Raw genomic sequence first — 25,090 nt, forward strand, 5'->3', positions numbered from 1 at the left:
AGTTGTAGCTGATTTCTGAATGCTGTCTCTGGGCAAATCTTTGTACTGAGTATGCTTGATAAAGGCAGCCCTTATTTCCATTTCATTTATTACAACAATTGTAGAAATTAGCTGCTCATGTTCTTCGGTGTGTACCAATAGTGTGATAAATAATGCAACTTACTGTGTCCTTACAATATGGTAAGATATTTTTCCTTCTTTGTCAGTCAGTAGGCCCCTGTGCGGGAGCTTTCTAAGTTACAACTCCCTCCCTGCTTGAAAGCAATCAGAATTCAATGTACCATGTCTGTAGAATGAGGCTTAGCCATGACACTTTGTTTTAGGCCATGGAGCAGAAAGGTATCTCTGTCAGTGAGAAAATCCAATTTGAGATATCACTTTCATGTGTTTTACAGACAAGGCCAACAGCATTTGAAAGTATGATTTAGCACCTGAGGGATCCCAGGGAAGTGATAAGTTGATTTTACTTTAAAAGTTTCTTGTATTTCAGAAATCCCACGTCAGAGAATTTCCTTTTAATTAAAATGCAAATTCCCACAGAAACCAGTAATCTGCTGCAGTAGCTGCTGTACTTTGGTACTTTTTTTTTTCAAGGTACTTTTTATGTGTGTGTGATGGAAATGTGTGGAAGGATTCCTTTAACTGCGGTACTTGGGGTGCTAGATATATTTCAAAATAGCTCAGAGTAAGTGACTTGCATCTTTCTTGTTTGGTACTGACTTGTATTGAATAATAAGCTATATACAAAGAACTGAGGCATGTTTCAAGCTAGTAATGATGCACAAGTTTCTAATAAAGACTTTACATATAAATTGGGTAAAAGAAGATACATATCAGGCTAGTGGCTAAAAGATGCTTCCCTAGTCTTTTTGTTGGCATCTTGATTGGTCTTAAGTTTTGTAGCTCAGATGTTTTACAGGAACTTCTAATGCAGACGACTGTAATATATTCCGTTTTCTGGAAAATGAAGAAAGTTCTAATTTCACTGAAAAACTTGTTTTGGGTCAGGGCAGTGCATAAATCTTCTGTCCACCTCCTGTCCAGCGACTGGCTCCAGCAGCGTGTTGCATCTTAGTGGAGAATAACAGAATTTGTACTTTGCCTCTGGGTTTCTTTGTGTAGGAACATGGTGAGGAGGCTGAGATGTTGAGAGGAGATACAGAGTGCAATGGCTTTTTTGTTTTTACATGCATTTTCCTGCTTAATGTAATATGGTTAGTCAAGGTCAGGAAAGTTAATTGTCAGTGAAATGGAGAATGCTTTGTAACTTACATGTGATCTAGTCCAAGACCCTTCTGTCATCAGGCTGGTTTTGTTGCCAAGAAGAAATTTTATTTCTTGTGAATATCCTGTGATCTTATGCTATGAGAATCTCTCCATGGGTCTGATCCTTACCTCACGTAAATCTGAGTAGCTTTGTTTAAGTCCTTGATGCTCCAGGGAATTTTGGCAGGTGAGAACATTTCTTCATGTTGAGAAAGATTATTTAAATTCAGTGTTATTTTTTTTTTATCAGTTTGTTGTTATTATTTTGCACAATAAAAGGAAAAATCTCACAATCATTTTAAATTCTCACATATCCTGAGTATCCCAGTGTATGAATAACTAAACTAAGGTGATTTAAAACATTTTGAAATGGGACAAAAATTCTATTTTTAACCATCAGCTGTTAAGAGGTGTAGGGTAATGTACACATGTTTAAAGCAGTAAATTTTTCTGGCTGGTTCTTCAGTGCTTGGCTCCCAGAAGATTCATTGGCTGTAGAGAAGGCATTAGAGGTGAGTACTCAAGGATGAATCATGATTGCGTTTGTGCTGCTGTCTAGTGAGAAAAATTTAGTGTATTTAAATGTTTTTGCTTCAGTGATGAACGTGTTTGAGGCTAAGAGGAATTTCTCAATTACTATTATGTTAGGCGACATAGCCCAGAAATACCAGCTGGAATATGTTGGAGCTTTCTCAACATGCATTTCTACAAGTCTTTCCTCCACACTTTTAGTCCTCCCTTTGAGAAAGCTTAAAAAAAAAAATACCACAAAGAAGGACATCTTTTGCCTCTATTTTTTAAAGCCTTACAGTTTATATGAAGCCTCAAGTCCACAGAGGCTTTTTTCCTTTTTTTAAATTCTTTCCGCATGAAAACATACAATTTTTAACTTCTCTTGGTTGGTTGATGTAAAAAAATACAGCTTGAAACTGCAACACTCTCATGTAGAAACCATTTCCTAGGCAAAAAAAATAAAATACAATAAAAAAACTGCTTTTCATTTTGAAGTCAACAAGAGATGACTCTTCACCTACCTCCTAGTTATATCTGAGCCCCTAGTCTTGGCCTAAGAACTGAGGGTTTTGAGGACTTCAAGCTTAATACAGAAAGTCTATTGTAGAGAGAACTCCCACAGAGTTCAATCAGATCTATATATGAGGCTCTGATAAGATTAAGATCTTTGAGAGATTAACACTTTCTGTTTAAGAATTCATATGTTTCCATTTATTGTTCAAAAAAAAGCAGACAAGTTGCAGTAAGTAAGTATTTTTATTGGATATTTTTAAGGGAAGTGTCTGGTAGAGTTTAGAACACGGTAAATGGTCCACACAATGAAAAAAAAAATCATGAATTAGTGTTTCATTATATTATTAAGTCAGTGAACAAATAACAGACACTGTCAAGATAAATACATAAGGGACTGCTGATTTTCAAGGTTTCGGAGTTTTTCTTGCAGGTTCATCCCGATTCTATCCTGTTTGGTCTTTTTGAACCTCTAAGATTGCACCATTTCCTGGAATTCTGTGAAAAATAAGACAATATTTACAGTAGAAATAGTAAAATAAAAGGATTAGGAGGAAAAGATTAATGGCTTATCAAGAGATTTAGAATCGAAATAGACAGAAAGCAATTACCTGATAAATGATCAGAATGGAAGAAACTTGCATGCAAGAGAGACATTGCCTAAATTTCCTGTTTAGGCAGACAAATTTAATTAATCAAACAACAGATGGAAAGGCAGTGATTTGCTGACATTTATAAGGAATAATAAGTGCCCAGGGTAGTTGTAGCCTTCTCTGCCTAATAGTTATTTTTGGCAAATTTAATGGAATGGCCAATGTAGAATCAGAATAAACAGACCTTAGGCAGGATTAAACATGAATCCTTGTGTCTTACTAGCTGTTTGTAGTGCTTCAGCAGTTGAGAACTGTTGATTTAGATGAGAGGATAAAGCTAAAAATGTGTGAAGCTTCATGTGGTATTGTGGTGTTCAACAAGATACCAGCATTAGAAAGTTTTTTTTAAGTTGTCTTCTGTGAGTTAAGAGCATCTGATCAATCCTGTCCCAGAAAGACTCTATTAAATATATAGATGGCTTCATAAATCATGTGTGGTTGTTCTGGCATGTTTCCTAAGGAACTGGATTTAATTCCTTCCAAAGAAGGAACAGAAGAGTCCTGTGCCCCTGGCGCAGTGAGCTGGGCAATCTGCACGGCAGCACATTCCCTGCGTGCCCTTCTCTAAACTCCTTTCACGCCTGCTGGGCAGCTTGCTTCTCGCGTGGGACAAGCTGCCGTTGGCTCCAAGCCTTTTTTGTGAGCATGTGCTTCCTATCCAAAATGAGACCCAGAAGGACAGTGTTAGGAGATGGTGAGGTTTTTGTGCTGAGCAGCCATTAAACCACAGCAGTGTTTCCAGGGGGTGGATGCAATCTGCTGCTTCCTAAAACAGCCGCTCCTTATCTGATGCGTAGCCCGGCACCGGAGGTAAATAACCTCCATCTGCACGCACAGCCTTCTGTGGTATCTCGTGTCGGGGCGGTGACACTCGATCATGCTGTTCTCCTTATTATGCAAAACTAATAGTCAACTGCATGCTGCTAGCTCCTGCACATTACGAGTGATTTCACTGAAACTAGTAGAATTCCTTTAGGGAGATACTGCTGTACATGAGCCTTTGTACGTGCTGGTGATTCTGCTCTGCAGGGCTGGCTCTTTTGTCCTCGTTTCACATGCGTGTAGCACGAGTGAACTGGTGATGCTTTACATCAGAGTAGGTAGGAGGAGAAAAAGGGAGCTGTTCCTTGCAAAGCAACTGGAAATCTATCAGTGGCGGTGAGGAAGCTGGGTAGGGTTTTTTTCTTTTCTTTTTGACTTACTCATGCATGAGGAGTTGAGATGAAGCTGTAAGGTCAGGTACCAGTTCTGCACTCACACAGGTCAGTACTGAGAGGGTTTCAGCAAATTAACTGGAGGTACATTAACGTGCCATCAATATAAAAGAGAATCACGCATCACTTACAACACACCTTGAGGATCTTAGTTATATATGGAAATAAATACCTTCGGCCCCGATTTTACCATCCCCATCGTGGTCTGCAGCTGCCAAGAAAGTCTTGGTTTCTGAGGCAGTTAACACTCGGGCTCCACACTCAAACCTCTGAAGGAAATACCTAGGTGGGAAGCACCTTTGATTATGATTTTTCAGGGCATACAATTTTTTGTTGGCTGTATCATCACACTGATAGCTATCTGTAAATAGATTATCTACTACAAACACTGGAGGGTAAATTTTCTTCATGTACAGTTTTGCTTTGTAAGTCCAGCCCAGATACATTGAATTCTGCCCGCTACCAAAATCCAGCCCCAAGGAGGTGTTGTTTTTTTTCTATACTACGCAGTAATGGCAGGTATTTACTAATCTATCTTTGACTGTCAGGATTGTCTGCTCAAATGCACCATCCACAATCTGGTGAAGGGTTTATCAATATTAAGCATAACCTGAGGCACCCCTTTATGGAACAGTTCTGGAAAGAAAAAAGTGGTAATTTGTGGATAGGCTCTTACTAGGCAAAGTAACCCAGAAAATCCTTACTTGAGCTCATCTTCCTCGATAAAGCCACTTTGGTCATTGTCAAGAATCCGGAAGATCTCCTTGAGCTGGCTGCTGGTCTTTTTAGACATCCCACTGATCTGAAAGAATTTTTTGGGACTAAAGGAATCTGGAGCTGAAAATAAATTAATAAATAAATTAACCCCAGACCACTATGTTTACTGCTCCTAAATGGTCTGAGGATGCAGCTTTGTTACTTTTTAATTGTTCTAAACATGAACAGTAGGTGAAGGCTGACAAAGAATACATTTTGCTATACTGCATAATGCCCAGGTAAACATCAAGAAATCAGGGCGATAGGTTACAAACAATCTCAAACCACCCACAAATTGAAATCTCATGAACAAATGCACTGTGACAGCTGCTACGGAAAGAGACTACAGAAGTCTGTTGAGTATGTGCTTGTTCAGTATGCATTTGGGACTGAATTAGACTTGCCATGTGTTACAGAAAATAATAGATTTTTAGAGTTTTAATTGTTTTCTCACCTTGGCAGTCCTGCAGAGCAGCAGCAATGTCAGAAGGGCTTAGAATGTCTGTGAGGCTCATGTTAAACCTGTTCAAAATAATATATTGCAAACAGATTTATGAAATGCAACTGCATCTTACAACAAATTGTTTTTTCTATGTTTTGAGGAATACTGGCTAATGATTTTTAAAGTTAGATGAACCTATTTGATCAGACTGAAATTGCTGCTGTTCCTAAGTAAATTAGAAGATCTAGTACGCTACTTCTGTAAAAATAGTACTGCTGAAATAATACTTCTAAATGAGATGGATCGCGTAAACAGTATTGTGAGTTGATCTACAATTTTAAAATCTTTTTTAAGCTATTACCTGCATCCTGGTTAAGTACATCATATTAAACTCAATATTGCCATCAATCTATCAATGACTCTTACTGAAGTACATGGCAGTTGGCAATACAAATAACAGTATAGACAGTGGGAAAAAATAAAGTCAAGAATGTTTGCTTCTGTTTTCTCCCCCAACAGTTCTGAAGAATAAAAAGAAAACATACTTATCTACAGATGGTCCATCCACATGTAATTCCAGCAATCAAAATTTTAGAGCAATGGGTATTGTACTTACTACTGGTGCAGCTCTACACAGTAACATCATTTAACCAATCTCAAGTCAGCTGCTCACCTTTATAGTTTGCTCAGCTAGGTAAAGGAAATAGAGCTGAGGAGATACCAGGCAAAATAGTATTGTTGGCTCTGGCTTGCCACTCTGACTTATAAAGGATTCAAAAGGTGACAATAACCGCTACTTAGGTTACTGTTTCATGGATCAAATGTTAGATTTGAGACCTAGCTCAAATTTCTTCCTTAACTAATTAAACTTTTCTTTCTATTTATATCCTAAGATAATATGGACAAGAAGTGCAATGTTTTTAATAAATCCACTTGGGATTAATTAAGTATGACTCTGCAATCAAAATATAGCCTTTCCAACTCCAAGTGTGCTAAAGATTTTCAGTTAACCTCTGGACCTTCCAGTTGCTTGCTGGAAGTTGACTCCAGCAGTCAAAACCTTATGAAATGGAACTAGGTTGGTTTCCTGAAGTCAGTCTGTCCTTTGGAGCACATAAAGGAAGTTGGAGATGAAAGATTTGAGGTGACAGTTCATCCTGACAAAGATAACTTGTCACTGGGGTGGAGGGAAGTGTGGCATAATTTAGGGGAATCTTTCTACAGTAGGCTTCATTTCATGTGTCCTGACTGTTTTCTAAATTACAGAGCTGTCCCTAGTCAGGGCTAGAACGGAAACCAGTGCATTCCTTGATGGCACAACCAAGTAACTAAGCAAAGATGAATAAACTAATGTTCTTAATCTTAATCTGTATCCTTGGAAGATTATGTATAATCAGTTGTTCTTAATAATTTCAATTATTTTAAATTATACAAAATCAATAATAGATTTACTTGAAATCATAGGAATCAGACTTTGCTATTGTGGTGCTTTATGGAATGTGGTGCTTTTACTCATGTATTTAATGTCAGTGAGAGAAGTCAGGCATAGCATCTGTTTATGTGAAGTTGGATAGAGAAATATAAATCACAAATAACATGAGAAAGCAAATATCAGTTAATTACAGTTTTACCGTTTTTTGATATCTCTTTTGTACAAAAAAAAAAAAGAGGTATAAATCACAAATAATCAGACATAATGATAAAACATCCCAAATACCAGCTGCATAGAAGAATGCTTTCTTCTATTTCTTTCAGTATGAAAACTGTTTATAGTGACCTGGAAGGACTCCTTCCTATTAGATATAAGAGGCTGAAGCCAATTAGAATTGTCTGAAGAAAACCAATTGAACAATGCTAATTTTTATATATTGAAGATCTGATCTCAGGTCTCTTAATGTTCTTTCCATTTAATGTTCTTTCTTTAATGTTTCCATTTAATGTTCTTTCCTCTTTGCTTAGTACAGTATGTTCATATTGCTTCCTACCTAAGATTTGCATGCTGTTATAATCTGCAGTAGGAATGAAGTGCATACCTGCTTTCTGCAGAACTACTTGGAAATAATTCCCATCCTTCTATGTACATTTTTACACTCCATTGTGAATTTTCTCCTTTATGTCCATCTCATGTTAATAAGAGATTTCACAAGTCTTCATACTGCTTCCCTTTGACGTATTTTATAACCAAAATGTTTTTACAGGAAATGATGTTTTGCCCTCTGTAATAATGCTATTGATTCTACTGAGAACAGAATTTCACTGCTGGACTTTATAGTAGCCTTCCTTTATTTTTACTTGCTCCTACACGCTGCTTGCTGAGCTGCTAACTTTGTGTAAATCTTTGACTTGTCATACTTCACTAATTATTAAAAGCCAATGTTATAGAGGAAAATGAGATTAAGGTGAGTAAATAATACTCAAGTTCAAAATATGTCTGCAACTTATTCAGGCATTGTATTAAAGTGTAAGCAGCAAATGCTCAAAGAATGGCCTTGGGTTAGCTTATATTCTGTGTTGTGGCACATAGGGTTCTGAATTGTTTTTACATGTGGCATAGAGTATTCAACAACAGTAAAGTAATCAGAATGAGTGTTGTATTAAAATATGATGTCAGATAGAAGTGAGCTAATTGCTACAACAGGGTCATTATTATTGCTTATTCTGGGATATTGTAACGTTTGAAATTCAATGCTGAGAATGGAAGCAATGCTAATCCTGCCTGAAAGATGATTTACAAAAGCCTAAAACAGCTGAATTTCAGAATCAAGTTGATGTCACTGAATATTGATACAGGTGAGAATCTAGGGTTACTGGTATTTATTTATTCATTAATGAGACTGCATCTGAAGTACAGGTTTCCCTCTACTACAATTAGAATGAAATAATCAGGGATGACTATATTATATAAAGGGATATCTTAACTAGATAATCTGTAGTACAGCAAAACTATCTGCCTGCTTTCCTTACTTCTGGGATATGTGTTAAATTAGTTGATTGTAATCACTGTAGAGGCTCAAAAACTAAGAACTGTAAACAAAAATTTATATAAGATAATATGCAGGAAATGTAATGCTATAGAAAAAAATACTTATTCCACAAGAAGAGCAGTTGCTAGGTAATGAGCAGTTTACAGTAGTGCAAAATCTGATACAGAATCTGAGTATTGCAGTTTCCAGGAATGGTTGCACTTGTTCCTGCAAAGTACAAGAAAAAATATTTATTTTGTTTTGTTTGTTTGTTTGTTTTTGCTCTACTAGGGAGTTTTGGAAGTGCTGTTGAGTTTTTCTTCCTAAGATTTATGTACTTCCATAACTTACTTCTGTTGTTTTCCTCCTGAGATGTCTCTGCATGCATTATGCATTACAGGAATATTAGTGCCTTTTTTTTTTTGTTCGTTTCAAACCTCTAGAACTGAACTTGAAGATGTAGTTCTGAAAAATACGGAAAGTTCATATTGTTATGTTATTGGTAGGAATCTTCTACTTTTCACCTTGAAATAAATTCATTTTCAATGAAATCTGACAAAAACAAACAAACAAACAAAAAATCAAGTACCATTAACTAATTCACAGAGGAAAGTTGTATTTCAGTAAATAATTAACAGATTGTGGACTAGTTTTGTACTCTTTCTGTTCTGTTTGGTATAAAGTACAGTTAATTGGTAAATCAACCCAAGACATGACTTGAAGCAGATGCAAAGTAATGTCAGGAGTTGTCTCAGATGAGATCAGAGGAGAGGTGTTAACCTGAGACCTGCTACGGTAGTGTAAAGAGATGCTGTAGCAGCTGTTCTAAACCCCAAACAATTCCATCTTTCAGCCCTGGTAGCGTTAGGGCTAGAACAGTTGTATCATGATCCTGGATAACAGAGTCTGCCTTTGTAATGAGCTTGGAAGTAACTAAAACAGATACTTGTCGACCTATGTGGTTGGTCATGAATGCTGATGTCTCAGTGGTGATGGCAGAGAATCTCAGTGTGAATATAGCTGCTCTCACTGGAAAGGGTCTCTGCAATGACATGTGTTACATCTTGCTGCTTCAAGATGTCTCTCAAAGTACATGCTTTAATTGTGTAGAAAAAAAAAACACAGAATCTTATCTGAGTGGTCTGCTGGGTCATAGCTTTTACCACATTTAGCAAAGAGGTTTAAGAACATGGTTTATTATCTGAGTTTTATTCTATACTTCACATTATTACAATGAACGATGTAATCCAGGCCTCAGAAGCCTCAGTGACAAAGCTTTTTTTTTCCCTTTGCAGCAAGCAGAGGATATTACCCTGAAGGCTGAGCAGAGATCTGGACTGTTGAATCCAAGACACAGGACACATCCCACAGCACTGTGGGTCTGGAGCTAAACAGAGACAGGTATTCCTTGTTTGTTAAGAGCAGTATTGTGTGCACTTTCCCCAGTTCAAGTTATGTCCTTATCATTGTATGTAAATGAGAAAATTTCAGAATGATAACATGCTAATATTAATAACATAGCTAGTTCATAGAGAAGGTTCTGAACATAATACTTTTCCACTTAAAAAGCTGTCGTGGAAGATCTCTGCTAGCATTATATATGCTATGTGCTTGTCTTCAAATGCACTTGCAAGTGCTTCTGTGACTCAATAACACTATTTTCTCATTGTGACCCTAAACATAATCATCTAAGATGTTTTTGACTGCTGTCAGCATTATAGGTAGTATGAGATGGACTGATCTTTGAAAATCTAAGTTGTTCAGATTTTCTGTGTGTTTTAAAAGTAACTGTGCCCTAAGGTTAAAGACTGTCAAAGAATCTGGATGCTGCCTTTTGTGGCCTGTAACAGATCTGTACAGCAGTACTATACTGTTACCAAAGGCTTTTTACACATGGATGTATTTCACTATGACCCACGGAGTACAAAGCCACAGTAAAATAAAGCAAATAACACTGAAGTGTTTCCAACTATTTCTGTGTTTCCTGCCTCTCCACATTGGTAACAGTGGGATTTCTACAACTGACTTCAGCAGTAGTCAATGATACATGGATGTTGTATGTGAGGATGTACCCTTAATAATGTATAAAGTAAAAACTACCCTATAAATCAGTTAACCTTATCATAAGCAATCACTGAATGTCATTTGTGGAACAGAAATGCCCTTCTAAGTAGAGGGGAAGCAGAAAAAATTCCATTGACAAAAGTCGACTGCATATTTAGACTGGTGGAAAAAGTTGCATAGAAATACCTGCTGAATATGGGTCCATAGTCCAGACCTAAGAATTTATCACTCCACTTCACTTAAGGGAGCTGACTGGGAATGCATGTTTGTAGTCACGCAGTGTTCTTTCCAGTTGTGGCCTTATAGGTGCAATTTGAAGAACTTTCTTAAAGCACAAGATAAACAGATAAAGGCTTTCCACAGTACCTGACAGCCTGTGTGAGTGAGAGACAGGGAGTGAAAGAAAGAAATTAAAAGAAAAAGTGAGTATTCTGGTAGACAGAAACAGCATTTTCTCTGCTGATCTGTTTCGTGGTAATGCTGAAAGCAGGGAAGTTCTAAAACCCTAACATTCTGGAGCAATCACTGAAGCTGTTATCAGATCTACCTCATCATTATTTTTTTAGTGTCCCTAATGGAATGGTGAGTGGTGAAGTTATTGTAGATTTGTATAGACCTGGCAGAATAGTCAGCATGGAAGTAAGCGTGCTTAAATAAAGGAGGTGCCTGAGCTGTCTGCATTTCTATTAGCAGTTAAATTGGTACAATGCTTGAAGAAACTCAGGTGACCCGTGTTACATGCTGAAAACATAAAACATAGTATTAGATGAGATGCATAGCATTTTCTGACAATGACAACTTCTAGCCTTGCAATCAGATTGCAGTTACTAATTCCTCAGAATTTCATTAGTTTATTACTCTCCTGAGATGCCACTAAAATAATAAATGTGAATTTGTTGGATGGGTAATTCTTTTTTCACTGTTCAGGAAATTTCTATAAAATTAGGGCCTTGATTAAATTCATTAAAGTTAATGGAGAGATATCTGTTGGCTAATCAATAAGGCATGAACAAATTACTGAGTATTCATTAAAGTCATGTAGCATGCTTTAATTTTTGGTACTGTTGTAATTTCCCCAGCATTGTATTGATCCCCAACATCGTATTAATATTTTCCTGCTTCTCTGTAATGTCTTGCCATAAGCAGGTTATGCATCAGTACCATTATAGCATTAGCACATAATTTTGAAATTATGATTTTGGTCCACAAGTACTAAAACAACTTCTTAAATAGCTCCAAGAAATGCCATCTGAGACAGTCAGACAGGTTTTGGCAAGATTAATGCCCAAAGAAGGACCTTTCAAAGAGTTCCAAATCTTTTCCTTTCCAAATGGTAAAAGACAGGTTTATTTTGTCTGTTTGTGTGTTTGTGTGTTTTTTAGAGGGGTGTTTGTATTCAAATTATTTTTATCATATACGTAAGTCTAAAAAGAACATAAAGACTGTAATGCCTAGGTAAGTACTGATAGCAATTAGATAACTTCTGTAACCTAATTTGACAGCTGTGTGTATATTATGGCAAAATTGTGATAACATCATCACACTCCTACATTTTAACCGGAACCCTAATGTAGACAGTGCTCAAACTGGATGAAGTTCAGTTAATGTGAACTGACTGGAATTTTGCATTTTTCTCATTCCTTATTTACTTCTTGCTATTTCAATCTGTCTGTAAAGAAAAAAAAATCTTAATTTCATAGTAAGCTTTTTCTATGGTGCCCTTCATTTTACGACACCTTTTTCACAAATATTTATGCATTTACTTATCTTATGAGGTGTGGACATTGTGTTATGCTCAGTTATGAGATGGAGAAAAGCATTGATTACTCTGGGACAACATGCCCCAATGTGTCAATATGGAGGCTGGGACTTGAGTTTTCAAAGTGCTTTTTAGCTACTGTATCCAAAATGCAGCTCCCTTTGCCTGCAGTTACGCTTCTGAGGGCTGGAAAACACTTCTCCTTCAAGAAGATTTCTGGGGAAAAATTAGCAATTTAGAATCGTGGTAGCAATTAATACTCTTTACCTTGATCATACAAGAACTGATTGTGGTATAAATTCTGTTGATATGATTAAAAGATGCAGAATCTCTGTTCTGGCTGTCTGTGTGCAGACTTTTGAGTCTCATGCTGAAAGAGAGAGGAACTCTGGGCTCCTGGCTCTGTGCAGGCGGACCCAGGCCATGGTCTTTTGTTTCTTGGTGCAATGATGTGTCTTCAAAAGACGTTTAGATGTAGAGCTTAGGGATATGGTTTAGTGGGGACTGCTAGCATTAGGTCAGAGGTTGGACTCGATGATCTTGAGGTCTCTTCCAACCTAGAAATTCTGTGATTCTGTGAAGTACAGCTGGTATGCTTCATATGTGATCTGCTGACTAACTCGTCTAGCACAGGGGATAAGAAAGGGCCTTGCACATAGGATTTGCCACAAAAGGGGATTCAGTGTCCTCAGTGGACCCACCAAAAAATATTCTCCTGATGCAAACCAGCACCACAGACCTTACTTCTGACTTTCATCCAGGTCCCAGATTCTGAGGGACAGGGTCCACTCCTTTGTAAAACAAAAATTTTATCGTTCTGTGTTCAGAGATAATTTAATCTGGCAAAACTGAGTCATAAACATAAGCGGACAGACGGGATACTAGTAATGTTCTGGCTTGAATTAATTCGAACAGAATACTGATTTAACTTCTTTCAAGTGGAGCAATAGTGCCATCAGGTGGACGTGAAGATGAGTTATTCCTGGCAGAATTGTAAATGTATTTCTGCTTCAGTAATCTGGATTCATCTTGATCCACTTGATCTTTTATTAAAATTAACAGCTTAATTAACACTAAGTCCTGTCATTTAATTAGTTTATGAAGCATAATCAGTTGCATAAAGAATGACGTAAAAACATATGGTTTATAAATACATCTCTTGAATATGCAAGTATAATATCACCAGTTAGCATAATCAATTTTTATACCCAGAAATTTTATTAATTCAAGTTTTTTACAGCATATGCTAGCTATTATGCAAATGTTGAAAATTAAATGGCCCACAGAGATGCTTTTGATTTCTCCTGCTCTTAACATTTTTACTAGGGTCCGTAAAGACCAAAATTCAGATGAACAGAGTGGACTCCCATTCAGTCTCCCAGTGGTATAACGAGCTTCTGCTTAAAACATTGGGGAACATTGTTTAAGTAGTACTTACGCTCTTATGCTACTTCATATGTTTTTTAGCAATACGCAGTCACGCGCTAATAATTGCTCGTGACCTTTCAAGGTACAAAATGTATAAATAAATAATGTGCTTCCAATGGGAAAGATTGTTCTTGGCACAGATATTAGTCTTTTTTTTTTGAGTGTATGTTAAGATTTGATGAGGGCTTGAAACTCTGAAAAAGAAAGAAAAGAACAGTAAAATGACACCATATGTTATAACTGCATCTTCAGAAAAGTATTTTCTGTATCTCTTATCTGATAATCATTCCTTAAATGTACCATATTGTGTACTCATAATAGATATTTAAAACATAAAAAATGTTGTATTTAAGTGTCATATCAATAGTTCAATAACAAAGCAATGAAATTATATACTAAGTTTTTATAAATATAAGCTTGTATTCCAGTTCTGAAATCTCTGCAGGTGAAAAAAGGGACTGACTACGTAGAGCTGTGGGCAAAATACAAACACAGTCCTGTGTTAAATCCTTTTTACGATGGAGCAGAGCTGAGCACCTCAGAATCAGATCTGTAACAGCCAGCGTAGGGAGCATGGCAGCTGCCTAGAGCTAGTCACTAGGAAGTCTCAACAGCAGGTATTACTCCATTCCATAAAGGGAGTCTTACCATCCTCTCCGATTTTACCATCTCCATCCCTGTCACCTGCTGCCAGGAATGCCGTGGGCTCAGCATCAGTCAAAGCTCTGGCACTGGCTGAGAAGTTCTGCAGGAAAAGTCTTAAAGATGAGAGGAAAAAGATGTGAGACATACTTCAGTCATGAAAGCGTTTGGAGTTAGTTGTTGGTAATAGCTGTAAAAATTTAAGCCTGATTCAATCCTTCCAACTATTTCAGAATTTCTTTATGAAATCCTTTTGAACTCAGTGGAAAATCTTCCTTCTTTGGTGAGACTAAGGGTAGGAAAAGAAGAGGGTCTTGAATCATAACACATAAAGACGAATTTGATATATAAACCGGAAAAAAATAAAATTAAAAGTAAAAGTTTACCTTGGCAACTCTGTAGGCCAGCAGCAATTTCAGCTTCTGTCAGCAAGAGCCATGCTACTGTAAAATGATAAATAACATTAGGTAGAGTTCACAATTATCTTGTTCACATTGATCTTGCTCTATCAGCCTTTGACGCTGCCTCATGGGCAGCCAGGTTTGATTAGTGGGACACTTGGAATGTAGGTCCCAGCGCAAGCCAAGGGAGCTGCCCTGCAGGAGCAGGCTATTCCATCCGCAGTGCATCTGCTTTGGTGTTATCTCTAGTTATGGCTTCAGGTGCACAAGCTGAGGATGAAACCAAATGTATTTATAGAACCGCATGACATTGTGGAATCTTTGATTATTTCCATGCTTTTTTTGCATGGATTGTTGGGATGACTTGAAAAGCTCCCAGAGGAAAGATTCAGTTCACCTTGCTGCTTAGTTTTTCGCACACCAAGAACAGAAAAATCTTTAAGGTCTGCAGAGTCCTCTTGACTTGATTATTTTTCAGATGACAGAGATAATGACTTATACAGATCTCAGTTAAGCTCTCTTGACCTTTTACAGAAGTCCTGGAGCCACGTGATGGCTCACATACCCTAGGGGATAAGTTACTGTGGCTAACAAGACCTGCTAGCTAATCAGATTGATATTTATATCCCAAAGGAATGTGCATGGTGTTTTACACAATATATGAGGTGGTGACATCAAAGTAAATCGTCTCACTTGCACTTATTTATAGTCTAGTGAGTGATTTTTGAGCTGTGAATGAACTTTTTTTTCTACTGAAATGATAGCTGCAAATGGACATCTTCATTGTAGATCTTGACTTCCAAGCGTCCAATCCTGACACTAATTGCCCATGAAGCATTACTCCTGTAATTGCCTTAATAATCTTCAAATAATGCTACGATGATACAAATGTAGTAAGAATAACTGACATGCAAGTAGAATCTCATGTAGATAAAACTTGTCATTGTAAATCAGCCCGAGGTATTTTTAATAAGCTCATACATAAAGGTTGGTTACCCAATTACTGCAATATGTACGTCAGACTATAAAAGTTTAATACTGAAGACGTTTTGCTCAGTATTAATTCACTACATGGTACACATTTTAAATCATAATAGTAAATGTGTCCATTTATAGTATGATGGTTGTCAGTCATTCAGCAGCACAAAGCACTACGCACCAGTTAAAGGTAAGAAGTGAAGATGTGAGCAATGGAATCAGTAATATTTGGTTCTTCTTTTCTGTATTGAGAAGATATATTTCCATAAGGATTTGACCACTGGCCAAGCACAAGCTGTAACTTTTTTCTTGCTGGGTCCTCCATTTGGCAATCTAATGAAATCTGTTCGAACTCAGTGGCCTTGAGAAAAGGCTGAAATTAAAATGGTGTAAAAAGCTGTGGGTGAACATTATACACCCACATATTTATAGATATGCATAGAGTACTGTTGTAGGTTTAGATAGTCTTTGAGTAATGCCATTACATATAACATAAATCCTAACACCTGGTCAATGTAACATAAAGCTGCTGTCTTTTCTCTCAGCAGTCATATACGTGGAAATACAGACAAAGCTTCATCTTGCACTTCTTAGTTTTTCTTGGATTGTTTCTTCAAAAGATGAAGTCAGGCAAGGAGTGTTATTCTAAACCTATGCTATATGGTAAATTTAACATTGTGAAAGCAAAGCTTTCTGGACTGTATAAAAGTAACTGAGCAAGTTATTTTTAAAGACTTTTTATCCTGAACTGGAGAATATATAAATTTAATGATCCAGTCTTTCTGTCTGGGAATCTAGTTTTGCCTTTGGGTCAAATTCCTAGGAAATAATTGAGAATATGGCATGGGATCAGAGATTCCATATAATTCTCTAATAATTGTGCTGGAATTTCTGAGCATTCAAGAAGCAGTTCTTGTCAGAAGACCATGCTGAGATTACAAAGCATTTATTGATACAACTTTTTGAGTGTTTATGTAGTTGATTAGAGTTTGCCTGTAGATGGCACCAAAGACAGTTGTGTGCAGCCATGAAATCTCCAGGATTATTTTGGATGAGAGGGAACCAAAAAACAATGAGAATGGGTTCACAGGTGGGCATTCATAGGGAAGGAATAGAAGGGGAAAGAACTGATATTTAAAATAAAAAAATCTAATTTACCAAACCACAACTGAAAGACTGCAAAATATAAATTTATATAGTTACCAATGTGGTAATTTGATTTTCTTTTCTGCAGCTTGATACACAGAAGCTCTGATTTTCTTGTTTTCATGAGTATAAGACCTGTTGATAAGCAAATCAAAAGTTATTGAACAACCATATCCCATCTCTTCGACAGTGTGCTCCTTAGGCCTTCTGTGCAGAAAGTTTTCCTGAAAGTCCATACCAGCCTAATGTTTTCTGTGTGTGCTTGCAAGCAAAAGTAACGTGGAAATTCAGTTTCATAAAATACGAACACTGAATAAGTTCAGATTCCACTGCACCCACTTATTATAATGTTGTAAAAATACAAGCAACTAAGCATAAAAATGTTATGTACGTGTCTGTTCAGGGATTTAATCAAGATGTATCTATTTCGGTAACCCATTCCAGGAAATGAATCCAGCCTTGGCCCCCTCTGCCCACACTGGGTGAAGGGCTCCAGGCGCCTCTGATGATGCTGCATCAAAGATTTTCCACATGGGCTGGCTGCTAATTCAAAGAAGAAACTTTACCAGTCTGTGCATGTAACAAATGTTCTGACATCCCCTTGCCCTTTCTGTGCTCTCTCATTCCTCTTGTTAGAAAATGAACGCCAGATTTTGAACAGTTGGAGAACTGAAACTGAATCTGTAGTTTACAAATGGCCCTAGGTCGTGATTTCCAAATGAATAGTGTGGTGGTAAAATTACTTGGAGTATTCCCTAGCAACATAAGAGTTACTAGGCAGCCAGCTTCCATATATCAGGAGATTTTATCTTTGCAAGCATGGTTCTGCTCCTTTATCCCTTCTTTATCAGGACAAACCAAATTTTAGTTTGAGAGATGGTACATTCAGTGTCTGGAGCAATAGCCTGGGTTTTGAGAATAGGTTTCCAAACCCTGACCCGCCACATCCTTCTTGTAAGAGCTTGTGTAGGATGATCAAAATTCTTTGATTCAAAATGTATTGATTTCCCACTTTAAGAGAGCATAGTAAGTCTTTATTTCGCAAGAGGTATTGGGAGGATTAGAGATTAAACTGTTCCTAATGGTAACGAGGGGACTATGTATGCAGCTGAGGTGTGTTTGAAAACTCAGTCATTGGGCTCAGTGGGACCCAGATCTGCTGCTTGTGTTTTGGGTCAATAATGAATTGTCTTAAGTGGAGGTAAAACATATAAACAAAATTTCCTTCATGCTGGGAATTAAGAAGCAGTATTACACTGAGTAGGATGGAATTACTCTAGAAACCGAGAACAGATTATCGGTGTGTTATGCGGGGTGTTGTTAGATCCTTTCTGATTTGATGTAGCATAAACAATGTATAATAGAATATGGGTTTTAACTGTGTGCTCATCAGTGTTTTATTTGTGTACTTTATTCATAAAAGCTTGATGCAGAGGATTTAATCCTTACTTAGCAGGTTGATCAGAGAGGTTATAGAGCCTCCATGTTTGAAGATACTCAAACTCATCTTAGCGCAGTATGATCTAAGTTGGCCCTGTGGTCAGGGGATTGCACTAGTGACCACCAGAACTCTCTTGTGGCATAGGTTACTCTGTGATCCTGTGCCTTGGTTGTGGTAACATTGTGAAATCACCATTCGTCTCTTTGCTACTTAAGATGGCATCCATATAGACATCCTGCAAACAAAGGTTTTCTCTAGCACTATGGCAGTGTGAAGTCCAGAGACCACTCCTTGCTATTCCCTAAAAAAAAAATTGAAGGCCGCCACCGGCTGAACTTAAACTAATTTAAATGAACCTTCCGAGAAAATTTTACTTTACAGATGTTTTTATAAATTTCTGTAGTTTGGTGAATGAATGATGTGATCTTTCCTTTTACATCTGCTGCTTGGTTTATTCTGTGACAATATGCTACAAAGCAACGGGCATTAAGTGACAATTGGTACGTTCCTTGGGTGCATCATCTGGGATATAGAATAAAGGTTAAGGATGATTTTTCAGTTTTCTGTGTAGTCGATTGCTGTTGGCACTTACATGTCTGTGTAGTGCCATACTTGGTAAAAGTATGTCTTTAAATGGAAGATGAGCGGTATTGTTTTCATTTGTTAATGTCTGTCACACAAAAGAAGTTGTTTCCTCTTTTTGGAATTTATTCTCTTCTAATTTAGTTCAGCTCTAAAAATGTGCTTCCTAGGGCCAGCAGAAGATTTAACAGGGACCCAAGCATTGTTTTTGATGAACAGGCTATGAGCTTTTTTAAAAATTGAGGACTTAGAGTTTTACTGTAATTTCTTAATGAAATGGCTGGATGGCTTCAGTAAAATTTAAAACTCGTCTTGTTACTGGGAGTTACTGTTTTAAGAAGGATGGATTTTCTGATGAAGAAAGTTCTCTAAGTTTTACTTAAAGTTGCAATATGTGTGAAAATTGCCTAATTCATAGAAGTACTTAATTCCCCTCTTGTGGCAACAGAAGGGACTGATGTACAGTTGTTTAACATCTCTGAAATGCAGGATAGTCTTGCATTTCTTGCATTCCACATGAGACTTTCAGGTGTGCAACGAATAAAATGTCAGGCTTGTCACTTAGTGTATTGTGTGTGCCATCTGCTTGTGAATTAATGACATGATATTTTAATGATTAGCAGTGTGAAGAGCTAATGTGTGTGTTATATCTGTATGCTGCTGCAGGTCTGGATTGCTCTGGCTTGTTTCTTCAGCAGATAGGAAAATGAATAAGGTAAAAGGAACCACTAGTCTCATCATTATGCAAAATATTTCAGTGCTCTATTTAACAGCAGCTATAATTTAAGCCCAGATTTAACATCAAAGGCACTGGGGATAGAATTAAGATTTATATTCATTATAATTCTGCCAAGGCTTCAGTGAATCTGATTGCTAGAATTCCTCTTTTGCATTAACAGTCTTAAATCTGCCGAAGAGCTCTCTTACATGCCTGGGTATGAGTGAGCTGCACTTGCCTCACATAATCATCTCGCAATTCATAGAAATGCCAGCACTGAATGTTACATAAAAGTTCCAGCAGGCTTTGTTTCTGCTCTTCTTCAAAACAGCTGCCAAATTATGTTATAATTATCACCCAGTTTCAGCAGGGAGGATTAAAATGACAGTCTACTTCTGAGCTGGAACCAAGTCATGGTAGATGGGAGAGGTCTCAACTAAATGTTGATGGGGAAATTTCCAACCCACTCATCCAGAAATGCACAGCATCTACTCAGTCTACTGAACTCTGCATTTAGCCATGAATAATATTTACTTTGTTCGTTAATGAAAACAATGCTCTAACTAGCTCTAAACCATGTAAGACACTTACCAAAGGAAAGACTAGTTCTTTGTAATTTTCATACTTACGTAAATTGCTAATATAATGGGTTATATAGATGATTATTCATTATAATAAATGAAATAATTGAGTAATGGCTGTTACTTAGCTGCATAAGACAGATAGTATTTGTACTCTGCTTCACTTTAAGATAATGAAATAGCAAGGCTGGCTGTTTTTCATCTGTAGTGAACACAGACATTCACAAATGTGACAAAGTATTATTGTTTAGTAGGTATGAAGAGGTAACAAGCAACATGCTCATGATTAACAAAAAAAACCTCCAGGACTGGCCCATGTCATCAAGGCAGTGTGACTTGTGACAGTGTCAGATGTGGGATTAGAACCTTCTCCTCTGTCTCACAGCTGCCTTAGGTTTCATGAAAGATAAATCTTCTTGAGGGAGAGTTACGTTTTAGGTTATAAACACTTTCTGACGATGTATGCTGTAGCCTAGTACTTCATTTTGTAAAATTACCCACAAATTTATTCCATGCTTTGAGCTATGTGTCAGCTCCTCTTAAATTTTTTCTCAGAGTCTCAGGTCTGGAACTGAATATAAATTATTTTTGGCTATCTTGTTAGCATTGCTTTTCCTAAAGGATCAGAGAACTAAGTAGAAATAAAACTCAACAAAATCAGGACAATTAAGCTTTCAAAGATGTCATATTGTTTAAGAACATCAAAACTGTGTCTGGCAAGTCAGCATGGTAAAGTACAGAGATGGAAAACCTAAACAAAACCAAAATAAATTAAAAAAAAAAAAAAAAAAGCTTTTCCCCAGATTTTTTAAATGTTTCTTTTTGTCCCATCTTCCAGCCATGATTTCAACACTAGGAGTAGTTGAAAATGACAAAGTGCCTTCTTTACAATGGAAACGTAACAATGCCGTGTCACCAAAACATCTGTACGTTGCAAGATTTCTCAGCAATCCTGTGTGTGAACTTGGTGTACGGGGAATTGCTAATGCCTGAAACAATATAAAAATGTACAAACACATGCTGAGTGCGAAGTGCTTGTTGGACGAGGTAATTGGAAGAGTCAGTCCAAGGCTGCCTTTGGTCTAATGCTGCTTATGCCTGCACCAGAGATTGGAATTCTGTCAGGAAAAAAAAAAAAGAGAAAGGCAGGGAATAAAACTAGATGAAAGTGCTTATTAACATCCTTAAAAAAGGTAGATAAAAATGTCCTAAACTCCTAGCCATGGAGGGCTCCCAAAGTTATTATAACACTGCACAAGCTACTGCTAAACTGGGATTCTGGGGGCGTGACAGATTTTTCACTCCTTAAAAAGAATATGTGCAGAGAGGAGTGTAAATTCATATTTGTAGGAAATCCTGAGTTAAAAGTAAACTATCTTTAACCCATTTACAAAATCTGATAATAGCTAAGGCTGCAGAGAATGAATTAATTAGGTCAAGCCTGTAGCTTTCAATGTGAGGGTATTTTTTTTTTTTTATTGTATTACTCCAAAGAAAAAATATTAGTAGTGACGTAACTTCAGAATGGGAAATTTGATGGTTAATATCTAAGCGTAATATAATGCTCTATTTGGGACTCATAAACAGAAGCAGCAAAAGCTGCTGCTGAAGCAAATTCCTCCAACAGTGTCTCTCTCTCCTCCCAAACTCTGGCTAAGATTAGCACGTGTGTCTGTTGGAGTTATTGCCACCTGTCCTAGTTCAGCTAAGACAGCCCTGTTTTCAGTGACTTCATCTCTAATACATGATGTCTAATGCCCTATTTTCCTCTGCTGCAATTTCTAAAAGAAATATCCTGGCTGGTTCACATCATCTCTGTGAGGTTTCGTGAGGAATTTGATTTGGTTTCTCACAGGACTGCCCAGTGAAATTTGCAAATATCAGATAGTTCTCCAGCAGAAAATTATGTGCCACCTTGTAGCAGTTCTAGATTAAAAAAAATAATAATAAAAAAATACCAGTGTTACTTTACTGAATTATCCACTTGGTAACACTGGCCAGCCTTGGAAAGTGGTAGATGAATAAATTTATGTAGTTGGAAGTTGTTTAAAAGTGAACGTGGCATATGACCAGAAGTGCAAAGCATCCACTGCTGAAATGAAAATGCAGAGAATGAACAGATGTTCAGAATGTTTTAAAAATTCCTCACAATGAGTCTATGGATCAGATGCACTGTAGAAATTAACCCCAAAACTGTTGTTATGGGTTGAAAGAACAGGTTCTACAATGGGCTTAAATGTGCTTTTACTGCAATAGAGACCAAACAGAAATAAGGCTATGAAAACAAAGGATTATTTGCTAGTATAAAAATTGTGTCAGAAAGTAGCAGGCCAAATTGCTGTAATGCATTCTTCATTCTACCATTTAAACACAGCTAAATGCATGCATTTTAAAACATCAATTCAACGAAATTGCCAAAAGTCTGACCTTCTACTCCAATTTTGCCATCGCCATCAATGTCACCTGCAGCCAGAAAAGCCTTGGTCTCTGCAGCAGTGAGGACTCTGGCACTTGAAGAGAACATCTTCAGAAACAGCCTGGAATTGAACAGGGTAGAGTGCTGTGCTTGAGTTTTGTTCTATTAAATGACCTTGGCATGTTGGTATTTCTGATTTTCTAACTTAAATTCATGCCAAAAACAAACAAACAAACAAAAACGTAATGCTTGCTCTTAATTTCTGATGAAGTCCACCCAGATTCAAGGAAAGGCGAAGTACTGCATTTTGTTTTAAAAATAACAGCAAGGTTCTTCTAGGGCACCTAGAATGTTCAAAGGTTTACACTGTTCAAAGAAATATATCAGCTGAGCAGTACTTACTGAAGCTCTTCTTCCTCAATGAAACCACTATTGTCTTGATCAAGGATTCCAAAAACCTTCTTTATCTGATCAGGGGTTTTGCTGGATAAACCAACCGTGGAGAAGAATGACTTGTAATTGAAGGAATCCGCAGCTGGAAGAAACAAAAACCTCTTAAACGCTTTCCCCTGAAGTTGCTCCCACTGGATGTATTCCTGGGGAATATGTATGTCTTTTCTTAAAAATCAGCCTGCTCCTGTTCCTCTTGTTCCCCAGTGTAGCAAGGAAGATGATGTAGTGAATAGTTTCCCTTTTTAATCACTCTGTGCCTGTGGCCACATATCCTTTCAACTAGTTTGACATTTTCTGCTACAATGCACATCCTGCTAAATCAGGATCTTTGCGATCTGTGTCATGCAATTAATAATAAATATTTAGAGGGTGCTGCTGTGGCTTGCAGACCAACTCCTAACATTGCATGTTCACTTTTGCTTTGGTGAAGAATTTGATAGAAAGTTAAGTAAGCTGCCGTCTCGAACTAGCTCACTGAGCATTTGGAAATTAGGCTTGATCCTGCCAGGGAAGAACTCTAAGAGAACTGAGACTAGTCATTGATTCACAGCTGGTGATTGGATTCTGCAAGCTGTGGCTTTTTCTTTACATTTTGAAGGACGAGGATAGCCAGTTACATCTTCGACAGGTTTAGAAATTGAGAGGCAGCTTGGTACTAACTGAAGCTGTGGCCCTTTAATTGCTTCTCTGTGTTTCGGGGAATGTTACCCACCAAATGTGCACTTGTAAGACTTTCTGAATTCAAGGGGCTATACTTTAATGTAGCCACAATGAGATCTCACAGGGAAGGAATCTAAGGGGAAAATGACAGGCATGCCATCTTAAGACATAAAAATGATATGCATCTTCTGGCTGAAGAGAGACCATTCCTTACCCTGGCAGCTGGAGAGAGCAGATTCAATATCTTTAGTAGAAAGAATGTCAGTGATGGCCATTGTTGAACTGTAAAATAAATTAAATGTGAGCTACTTAGTCATTAAAATGACTTCTCTACCACTTTCATGGCTCTATTTGAAGTTGCTGCTGTGACAGTATGTGATAGGGGAGACATTATTCATCTAATTGTAAGGGGAGCGTTCTGTAACAGATGTCTGCAGCAGGTGCTTCCACTTAAGGCTGGGAAATGAGGGAGGAATTCTGCATGCGGGAGTGGGGGGCTTCTGGAAGATCTGATGCCTCTATTGCACTGGGAGAGCAAATCAAAGGTGGCTAGCACCACAAAACTTCATGAATTCTTTGTGGGTTTTCTTGGAGCTGGATTATTACTCAATTAAATTTAGCATATATTTACAGTATAAGTAAAAGATAGGGCCAAGTATGTCCCCTAGAACTACATCTGGAATAAATTTAATTGAAATTAAAAACATAAATCTGACATTATTGTCTATAAATGCAGTGATCTTTACAAGAATAAAAATAATAGTGTAGAATGAACAATAATCAATTCTTTTCAAGGAAATCTAAAATCAGAGGGTAATCTTCTGTTCAGCTGCACGCAATAAATATATTGACATTCTAAATTTGGTCTGCTGGGCTGCTGCATCATTAAAAGACTACATTTCATAATAGCTTTTAAAAAAGAGTCTTAATTATGTTTTGTTGTTTGTTTGTTTTGGTGTAGATGGTAATAAACCAGATTTTTATCCACACTTTGGCATTTCAGTATATTGAACAGTTACTGAGAGTTAAATATGATTCGTAATAGAATGGTGGAGGCATTTTCTTATGATACAGCAGCATTTGACAGAACATACTCTTTGTTTCAGTCAACCACCAACAGCTGCAACAGTCTGTTTGCCAAAGTAGTAGAAAATGCTACAAGGCCTGAATTTCTCAGTTATTGTAGTGTGAGTACAGCATCAATGCGTCTGCAGTTTTGTAGCATACTCCAGTGCAGACTGGGTGCAACTTAAAACTTGCAATGTTACTGTGAGGTAGCTTCATGTTAAGTAAGGAAGAGGGACTGAGACATAGAAAAGTTATTTCTGCAAACCACAAGAGAACAGAAATCTCTTATCCTGAATTCCTAACTGATCTTCAACAGCATCATCCATCCTGTCTAAGTTTGGAAAGCAGTATTGGTTAGAAGGAAATCAATGCTGGTAACTATTTATAGTCTGTACGTTGATTTGAGATCTACACATTGGTTGAAACTTTGCCCAGA

At 37.3% G+C, this 25,090-nt stretch overlaps 2 protein-coding genes across 2 annotated transcripts; both read right to left on the minus strand.

Moving 5' to 3' along the window:
• Positions 1–2,761: 2,761 nt before the first annotated feature.
• Positions 2,762–5,430, minus strand: LOC309883761 (parvalbumin, thymic CPV3; the record flags this gene model as incomplete). Its single annotated transcript, XM_082772085.1, has 4 exons — positions 5,367–5,430; positions 4,861–4,993; positions 4,329–4,438; positions 2,762–2,787 (listed from the first exon to the last, which is right to left on the minus strand). Exons 1-4 carry the CDS (start codon positions 5,425–5,427, stop codon positions 2,762–2,764), a joined length of 330 nt encoding a protein of 109 aa, XP_082628211.1. The 5' UTR covers positions 5,428–5,430.
• A 7,634-nt stretch (positions 5,431–13,064) lies between these two features.
• LOC309884014 (parvalbumin, thymic-like) lies at positions 13,065–23,861 on the minus strand (the record flags this gene model as incomplete). The annotated part of the gene is made up of 5 exons (XM_082772624.1): positions 13,065–13,183; positions 14,217–14,326; positions 22,454–22,594; positions 22,876–23,008; positions 23,801–23,861. 5 exons carry the CDS (start codon positions 23,859–23,861, stop codon positions 13,065–13,067), a joined length of 564 nt encoding a protein of 187 aa, XP_082628750.1.
• Between the last annotated feature and the right edge of the window lie 1,229 nt (positions 23,862–25,090).

The sequence above is a fragment of the Aythya marila genome (genome assembly GCF_965140915.1).
Source record: "Aythya marila genome assembly, chromosome: 15".
In the NCBI taxonomy this organism is placed as follows: Eukaryota; Metazoa; Chordata; class Aves; order Anseriformes; family Anatidae; genus Aythya; species Aythya marila.